This window comes from Brassica napus, chromosome A2 (assembly GCF_020379485.1).
Source record: "Brassica napus cultivar Da-Ae chromosome A2, Da-Ae, whole genome shotgun sequence".
In the NCBI taxonomy this organism is placed as follows: Eukaryota; Viridiplantae; Streptophyta; class Magnoliopsida; order Brassicales; family Brassicaceae; genus Brassica; species Brassica napus.
Window position 1 is genome coordinate 27470148 of NC_063435.1, and position 9840 is coordinate 27479987.

At 30.3% G+C, this 9840-nt stretch overlaps 3 protein-coding genes across 3 annotated transcripts; all 3 read left to right on the plus strand.

Annotated features, from left to right (window-relative positions):
- The first annotated feature begins 67 nt into the window (after positions 1-67).
- LOC125580917 lies at positions 68-1775 on the plus strand. Its single transcript, XM_048746204.1, has one exon. It carries the CDS (start codon positions 531-533, stop codon positions 840-842), a length of 312 nt encoding a protein of 103 aa, XP_048602161.1. The 5' UTR covers positions 68-530; the 3' UTR covers positions 843-1775.
- A 24-nt stretch (positions 1776-1799) lies between these two features.
- LOC125585115 lies at positions 1800-2206 on the plus strand. The gene is made up of 2 exons (XM_048753577.1): positions 1800-1856; positions 1946-2206. The coding sequence occupies exons 1-2, from the start codon at positions 1800-1802 to the stop codon at positions 2204-2206; spliced, it is 318 nt and encodes a 105-aa protein (XP_048609534.1).
- A 3065-nt stretch (positions 2207-5271) lies between these two features.
- BNAA02G31700D lies at positions 5272-5619 on the plus strand. Its single transcript, XM_013819010.1, has one exon. The coding sequence runs from the start codon at positions 5272-5274 to the stop codon at positions 5617-5619; it is 348 nt and encodes a 115-aa protein (XP_013674464.1).
- Positions 5620-9840: the final 4221 nt, after the last annotated feature.

Genomic DNA, 9840 nt, shown 5'->3' on the forward strand with positions numbered 1-9840 from the left:
GACTGATGTCTTTTGCATTTATCCTCTCTTCTATTCATGTTGCCAAATGATTACACAGCTAGCCACTCAGTGGCTTCTCTTCATTTAGATATATAACTTCTTAAACAATCATTGCACATGGCTCTCAGTTTTCCTATAAACTATAACATCAATTATTTATTATTTTCTCTCTATGTGACAACCATAGCCACATAGGTCATGTACATGGCAGGTGCAGTCTCTCTCTGACTCATGTGGTTAAACAAGAACTTCAAAACTTTCATAAGACTTGGGGATTTGTGGTTTTTAATAAACACAAAGCAGGAATATAGCCATGTGGTTTCAGAATCTTTCCCTCACTCTCTTATCATTTTAATGGAGCCCCTTTCTCTCATCAATCATCATCCAATTGTTTTTTGTTTGTATTACTCAGCTGTATCTCATTGCTTTCATTACTCATTTAAGTACTTCCTTACTCTCAGTCACAATCTTTGAAAATATTTCCTTCTCTCTGTTTTGTACATCTTCAAAACAACAACAGTAAGCTCAAGATGCTACAGATTATTGGTAAGACCCGGTCAAGATCAGCATGCCGCTACCAGAAGCTAAGTCATCATTACGAGAAGGCTACCACAAGAGCTATACGACATCACGAGGGGAAGAAAATAGAGGGTAGGTCAAAAGGGTTTAGACTAAACCGACCAAGGAAGCTGGTTCTTAAGGCACTTGTTTTGCCAAGAAGGTTCTTGAGCATTTACTCACGTATAACAGATAAAATGAACAGAGAAGGTTTCTATTTCAATCTTATTATCTCTTCTCACTGGGGCTTCCCTATATTGTTAGAGAATAAGCTGAGGTTTTGACGTTTGTGACTTTTGTATAGACCCAAAAAGAGATCAAAAAGAGAGGAATGATGAAACTGTACCCAAAGGCTACTTATAATGTTAAACCAAATGCTTATGATGGTTCGGTCTGTCTTATTTTTTCCATGGTTCAGACTTGACATCAAGTAACTAGCGAGTCCTCTCTACTTTCTTGAGTTGCTTAGCAACATTTTTGAGAAAATATCAAAAGTATATGGTTGTGTTGGTTGCTCAATAATGAATCACTCATACTTGGTCCACAAGCTTTACTTCTTGTCCCGCAAGTTATCTTTGATACACTAATACACAAATCTTATATTAGTAAGCCAGACAGAAAGTGTCTAAAATTTAATGTTAAGTGTGTATTCAACTGATCATGGGACTGAACTTATGTATATCTTCATTTATACAGAAGTTCATGTTACGAGCAGCTTCTCAACAGTTCACACTTCATCGACCATAATCTCACTAAGACATGCCACAGGTCATGTTGATTGCAATGTTTAGTACATTATATGGCATTTTGTATGGGATTAGTCGTTGACAATACAAGAGATAGAGTAGTAAGCCCACTTTAAACATATTATTTAGTATAATTGCTGGAGATTAAGCGTGACAGATAAAGCATCAATTAAAGAAGAGATAAAAGGCAAGAAGAGAGATAGCATGATAAAGGAGATAACCACTTTACAGAACATAAAGACTTTACAAAACAGAATGTGATGATTTGTGACAACCACCTTGTGTTTTTATATGTGTTATAATCAGAAGCAACACATTTAAAGATTGAAGCTTGTCTGTAAAGTAAAAAAGTTTTTTTGGGTCACTTTTAAGGGAATCAAGAAGTATCATTATAAAGCTGTAAAAGGGTATAGCATTTTCAAGAAGAAACCATTTTCAAGAAGAAACCATATCTGAGAAGGACAAGGCTATATGAGGAGTTTGGTGTATAGGAAGATGTGGTGGATTGTTCATGGAAGGAAGAACAAGAGGAACTTACACCGCGATTTTGAGGTATGTTTTGTGAAAACATGAGCTTCTGATTCACATAATTTTCAATATTAGACATGGAGTTTAAAACAAAAAGTGTTATGATTTGGTAGAATAAGAGTATATGTGACTTGGGGAAAGACTTGGAGGATATACTAAAGGGGAGACTAGAGACTATAGAGGAGGAACCTGAAGCGGAAGAGCGAGAGTGGTTAGGAGAATCTCATAAGCCAATGTTGGTTAAGGCTAAGATGAAAGTGGAGAAGGGAAAAGCAATAGTAAAGGCAAAAGTGAAGAGTGGTAAAGTGTTTTACATGTTGTGTGTTATTGGTTTAGCCTCTAAACGTGGTTTTAATGATCTTGTTCTTCACTAAATCCTAATTTTTTTTTTCATCTTCTTGACGAACGTGTATATATATGTGTGTATTTTATCTCTGTTACACTTGTGTAATATGTAGTTTTGTGTTCATTCTTGTGACATTTACTAAATGAAAAAAGTTGAAGTGATGAATCAACCATGCATCAACTAATAGTATTAACTTCTAAAACTCATGAACTTCACATAGTATATAAATTTTGTTTTAAAAGCTTTAGGATTGATATGAGTGATGTTTCAAATATCAGCTAGTATGAGATCTATTTTCCTAATTATAGCACTCTTTTTATTCTCTCTTCTTACGATTCTTGCAACCACCGTAACCGAGCCACGTCCAACTCCTATATTGAGACATGACAACCAAAGCAGCGACCTCTTCTCTGCCATTTCCGACATGAGAAGAGAATCTTACTATGGTTTTGTCACCCTTCTCCATGTCCTCAACGATACAAATGTCTTCAAGAACCAATAGATTATTTTCTTGATGCCTAACGACGAGGATCTGTCTCATGCAGACTTGAGTCAAGAGAGTCTTGAGACGTTTATCCTAAGACATAGGATTCCTGCTTGGCTTGGGATCAACCACATGCTTCGTTTCCCGAACAAAACACTTGTTCCTTGTAGCATCCCTGATAAAATGTTCACCATTACAAAGTCTGGTGGGTCGGGACTTTTTGTGAATAATGCGAGGATAGTTTCTCCTAATATTTGTCAGAACTCTCGCATATCTTGTCATGGAGTCAGCAACATTATCACATTCATTGAAGCCTCCTTTTCAAAAGGAATGTTAGTCTCACTTAGTCTAGGCACTTGAAGCTGTCTCTATGTTTTCAGAAAATTTGGAGGGTGTAATTAATGTTTTCAGAAAATAAGAGTTGTAGATTTCTCAAAGTCATGTAAAAAGAGTTGCAATGTGCCCATTAAACTCTATACTATCTTGTTGCAAATTTTTATTTCCAAAGAAATTGGTTGAATAATTCATCATGTATGTTCATAACTGGTTCTCATCAAAGATATGTTGTCAGAAACCAACTTCGGTCGGGACAACAAAATCAAATATGTATCCATGTTGTGTTTAATGGCAATTGGTTAAATAGAGAATGGTAAAAGTTCTGGCTTAGAAGATTGTAATACATATATCCAGTATAGATTTTTTTTCATTTTTTAACATGGAACTATTACTACAAATATAAATAAGTACCTATAAATATTAATATATCTTTTGTCGGCCTATAAATATTACTATACCTTTTGTCGGGGTAGTATTTAATTATATCGATGTATCTCAAAAAAAATTAGAAATTTGCACTAAATTATTTTATAAGAGATGTTTTAATGTGAGTTTTTGTGATTTTGAGATATCTATACTATTAAAAGGGAAAGAGTTTTAAAAAATCTACCTATGAAAAGTTGTTGGACCCTTTCATTAGACTTAACTATTTTTTTGGTCTCATCTTATTTTTCTCAAACTATGCAATATTTTTAATGAAATCATTTATTGCTTCTCATTGTTTAGGAAACTGAATATAAATGATATTTATGAATATAAAAATAGACTCTATGAATTCAGTAATATTTTATTAAATTAACTTTCCGTAAATTTTTTTTATCGTATTTTTTGAATATGAAAATTTCACAAACCAATATTGCATTCTAATATAGTACTACATAATAATAGAAATGTTGTTATTGAATTCTACGTTGTTGTATAAAACATAGGTTTCTAAGACAACCTTTATCATAACATATATATATATATAAATATATATATATATATATATATATATATATATATATATATATATGTATGTATAAGTTTGTAGACAAGTGTTTGAGCACGATTTATAACATCTGAAATATTCTTTTTATACAAACTTGCATAAATATATAGGCCTTTATTTTTTACATATAGATTCAGTAATATTCTAAAAGAATGCATTGTTAATAAGTGCTAACCTATTTTACCAGCTACAAATTCATATCATGTAAACCCAATTATTATTAATGAAAATTGATGATGAAATTTAAATAATGTATATACAATATATATATAATATTAACTGACTTTTATACAATTTATATATAAACTTACTAGAATTGCAAAGCATCCTATATTTATATCAAACCAAATATTTCATATAAAACAACTAATTAAATATAAATTTTAAACACTTAAGTAAATAAAAAATCATAAATTTAAAAATATATTAGAAGTTTCATTCATCTCTTAAAATATTATTGAAGATTATTTATTTTTTCTACCAGGTCAACGAAATGTCGGGTCACACTTGATTGCGGATTTTTTCGAAGTTTACATGCTTTAAATTAACGAGTTTTCATTAATCTAAACCAGTTTAGGTACAAGTCATCATTTTATCGGTTCGACCACGGATCCAAACTCGATATAAAAATATTGTTCTCATCTAATTTAAAATAATTTATTTAAAATAATAGACATTGAGTCTAATCAAACCTTATAATGTTTAAAAAAAATCAAACGATTAAAAATATAATTACATTAAATAACTAAATAAAAATAATAATTTTATTTTTTGATATAATACAATTTTGTCACATAATAATGGATAACAAGACTAAAATACTAATTCATATCATATATTTTTATCAGAAAAATAATCCGCGCTTTTAAACGCGGGTCAAAATCTAGTTCCAGTGTTATAATTTATATTATTTTGTTGTCAAAAAAATAAATTACATTATTATATTATATTGGATTATTACTATCTTTTGGATAATTGGAAAGATTTGACTCGAAAAAGAATAAAGAAAAAGACCAGCGATACCGTATCTATTAAATTAAATTGTAAATTAATAAAGTCGTTAATTAATTAATTGAGAGAGAACAGCGACAGCGAAGGTTTCTGATTGGAAACGAAACCGAAGTGAAGCCGTGTAGGAGACAGACAACAGCAAACAAACAAACAAAAAAAAAATCAAACTCCTGTTTCTCTCAATTACTCAATTTCTCATCGACCATCGTCCTCTCCTTTCGATTCCGATCTTCCTTTTTTTCTTTCTGAATTCGAAAACGGCGTCTGGTTAATGCCTGGAAGCCACGGGGAGATTACGGTGGTTGAACAGAACAGAGTCGATAACGACAACAAGAAGACAAGGAAGAAGAAGGAAGAGGATGATTCTGAGAACGGGAACCAATTAGTAAAGCCCTTGATTTCAAAACCCAGGAAGCAATTTACAGACAGGTTCAGAAAGAAACACAAATCACGTTATGGGTCGTGTAAAGGAGGATGCTTTTCTGGGATGAGACCTCTCAGAAGAGAGGAGGAGGAGGAGGAGGAAGAGGGTTCTCCTTCATCTTCAGCTCGTGATATGCTGAGAGTTATGTTGGAGAACAATGATTACTTCTCTGACGAGTGCAATCCACATCGATGATTACTTTTTTAATTTGTTGTTGCTCAATTTGTATAGTACTTTTTTCTTCATCTTCTGGTTAAGTCAATCAATGCCTATGAGTGTTTTTCTTATGATGATATCTAAAAAAATAGAAGATTCTTGTCTTAACAGAGATTTTTTTTTTAAAAAGCAAATTCTCAACACAACTATCATTAAATGGGAAGAAGAATCAATAAGAGTTTCTAACCCAATCTCATTCTCTCTTCTCACTGGCTAAGATTTTGACTTTGTATATATATATATACCAAAAAAAGAGATCAAGAACAGAGGAATGATGAAACTGTGACAGCAAGTGGGAAGAGCGAGTCCTTTCTACTTTGTTGAATGCTTAGCAACATTTGTGAGAAAGATCAAAAGTATATGTTTGTGTTGGTTGCTCAATAGTGAATCGACTTTACATCACTCATATTTGGTCCACAAGCTTTACTTCTTGTCCTGCAAGTTATCTTTGATACACTAATGCACAAATCTCATATTAGTAAGCCAGAAGTGTCTAAAATTTAATGTTAAGTGTGTATTCAAGTAATTCAACTGATCATGGGACTGAACTTATGTATACCCTTCATTTTTTATATATAATTAGGAAGTTCACACTCAATATAATCTCACTAAGACATGTCGGCATTAGAAAGAAGAACTTATGAACAAACATATCATAAATAGGACACATCAATAAAAAAATTAATATGATATAGAAAATACACCGACTAAATTTTTTTTTCCTCTTGTATTATCGTTTCAATATTTGTTTAAATCCCTTGAAATAATTATGTGTTAACTCTTATGGAAAATCATTACAAGGTATGATTTTGGTTGATCTACAGAAATTTTATTTTAAAAAAGGCGAAGAGTCACTCTATATTTTATGGTATAATCATAAAAGTGAAATTATGCAGAATAAAATAATCTGTTTGAGATCATTTAGATCAGAAATTACCAAAAAGCAAGTAACAAAAAGAACATTTATCAATATATGCATGAGCCCTAGTTCCCTACAAATTAAATTTGAAAAATAAATGATTAACACCAAATCATATAATTAACGTGAATCAATAACGAAATAAGTTAATATATTTACAACGGTATCAACCAACACCAATTTAATTGAAACAATTTTTTTTATTTTTTCATGATTCTAAAGTATCAACACTTTTACTCTAACTTTGTAGCAATTTTTAGCGGGCTCAATATCTCTAATAAGAAAAAATGAAACAATCTACTTTTTCAAAAAGACAACATTTGAAAGTGTTTCATCTTCTCTATTAAAAGAGAAGTACAATTTTTATCTACTATAAAAAATTATACTAGGTCCATTTCGTCAATTATCTCTATTTAATTATTCACATTATCTATTAAATATACAACACTTTTAAAAATTCTTAATAATTATAAAGATATTAATATTAAATCAATTTTAATTGTAGTTTAAGAGGTTGATTGTTTGCAGATTCTAGATTAGATTTTGGTTTTTGTTTTTGTTTTTGTAGAATCTACTTCTTCTCCAATCAAGAATTTTGGTAAAATAGATTTCTTATTTTTTAGGGAAACCATATTTTAACTTTTATACAATTTCACTCATAGAAACCAAAATCCATATGTTATGGGTTTCTAATGCAAAATCAATAACTAAAATCTAAAATCTAAAATCTATAAACTAAAAAAAAAAATCCAAAAACCAAAATCTAAAAACTAACAAAACAATCATCACCTATTATTTACTTTTAGTTATTATGAAATCTTTTAGAGAAATATTTAACAAAATCTTACTAAATTTTTTAAATATATTTTTAAAGTAATGCATGATTATTTTCGTAATTTATTAATATATTATTATTAAAAATAAATTTTAAAAAACTTTTATTACAAAAATAAAATTATAAGCTGTTTTATAAATTTTATAATTGGTAATATATGAATTAAAATGAAAATTATATTGAATTGGTAAATTACTATAATATACTAAAATAATATGATTTTGTCATCTTTTAAAAATATAATATACTAAAATTAATATAATATACTAACATAATATGATAGATGTTCTATGTATACAATATACTAAAATAATAAAAATGCTAAAATATACTTTAAACACAACATGACATTATAAATTGTCCTGAAAAATATACTTTCTATAGTATAACTAAATAAAAATTTAAAATGTAGTGTATGCAAACTGTAGAAATTTTAAAATATATATATACTGAAGGAGTTTCTCTATTTGATTATTTTATATTATGAATTTATTTCACCGAACTAAAAAATATATTAGTATATAATAACAATTAATAACAAAGTAAAATGTATAAAAATAATTATATATAAATAATGCCGAATAATAAACCTAACCAAAGATTACAGAGTTACAAAATATATATAACCCTAAAATGTAAATCATATATTTAAAACATTTACGATATATCAAAATTATACATTTATACGATAAAAATTATCTCAACAGAGATTTTTTTTTTAAAAAGCAAATTCTCAACACAACTATCATTAAATGGGAAGAAGAATCAATAAGAGTTTCTAACCCAATCTCATTCTCTCTTCTCACTGGCTAAGATTTTGACTTTGTATATATATATACCAAAAAAAGAGATCAAGAACAGAAGAATGATGAAACTGTGACAGCAAGTGGGAAGAGCGAGTCCTTTCTACTTTGTTGAATGCTTAGCAACATTTGTGAGAAAGATCAAAAGTATATGTTTGTGTTGGTTGCTCAATAGTGAATCGACTTTACATCACTCATATTTGGTCCACAAGCTTTACTTCTTGTCCTGCAAGTTATCTTTTGATACACTAATGCAGAAAATCTCATATTAAAAAACCAGAAGTGTCTAAAATTTAATGTTAAGTGCATATTCAACTGATCAAGGGACTGAACTTATGTATAATTAGGAAGTTCACACTCCATATAATCTCACTAAGACATGCCGACATTAGAAAGAAGAACTCGTGAACAAACATATCATAAATAGGACACATCAATAAAAAAATTAATATGATATAGAAAATACATTGACTAAAAATTTCTTTTCCTATTGACGTTCCAAGATTTTTTTTTAAATCCTTTGAAATAATTATTTGTTAACTCTTATGGAAAATCATCACAATGTATGATTCTGGTTGATCTATAAACATTTATCTTAAAAAGTAGAGGAGTCACTCTATATTTTATGGTATAATCACGAAAGTGAAATTATACAATTTTTTTTTTTGAGATAACTTAGATCGAAAATTACCAAAAGACAAATCACCAAAAGAACATTTATCAATAGATGCATGAGCCCTAGTTCTCTACAAATTAAATTTGAAAATAAGTGACTAACACCAAATCATATAATTAATGTGAATCAGTAACCGAAATAGTTTAATATATTTACAACGGTATCAACCAACACTAATTCAGTTCAAATGCTCATCTTCCCTAAAGTAAACACTTAACCAAACATTTACTCATATCGGATTTACAAAAAACTATTTGTACGGGTCGAGATACAAGGATTTGGAGTGAGTCTTGGGTTCCAGACTCAGTGGCTCGACCACCTAGACCTGCTGACCACATTGTTTACAGACTACCCCAACTTCTTGTTTAGTCTTTTATTAGGAATGATACCAATGAGTGGGATATACAACTTTTACAGGAATTCTTTCACCAAAATGATATCTCTTTGATACTTGAGTTAAAACATTTTCACTCTTTTACTCCGGATGGATATGTTTGGAACCACACAAAATCAGGAGTGTATTCAGTTAAAACCGGTTATGACCTACTCCGATCGACCAAGCTGAGTCTTACACATGAAGCGGTTTTAGAATCGAGTATCACGAGCCTTCAGAGCCATGTGTGGAAGATAAAAGCTCCGAGTAAGATGAAACATTTTTTTGTGGCAGGCTATCTCGGGCAGTGTGGCGGCGGCATAGAGGCTCACTTATCGACACCTTGGCACCGCTAGGATTTGTCCTAGATGTGCTGGTCCAGTGGAGTCGATTAATCATCTTCTTTTTGAATGTCCCCCATCCTTGCAGGTTTGGAGTTTATCGGACTATCCGTCCCTTCCGGGTTACTTCCCGAGTACATCTATATACCAAAACATGAACTTTCTGTTTTGGAAGAGAAAAGTGGTGGCTCCACTAAGACCAAAATTCGATATTTTCCCTTGGATCTGTTGGTACATTTGGAAGACGAGGAAC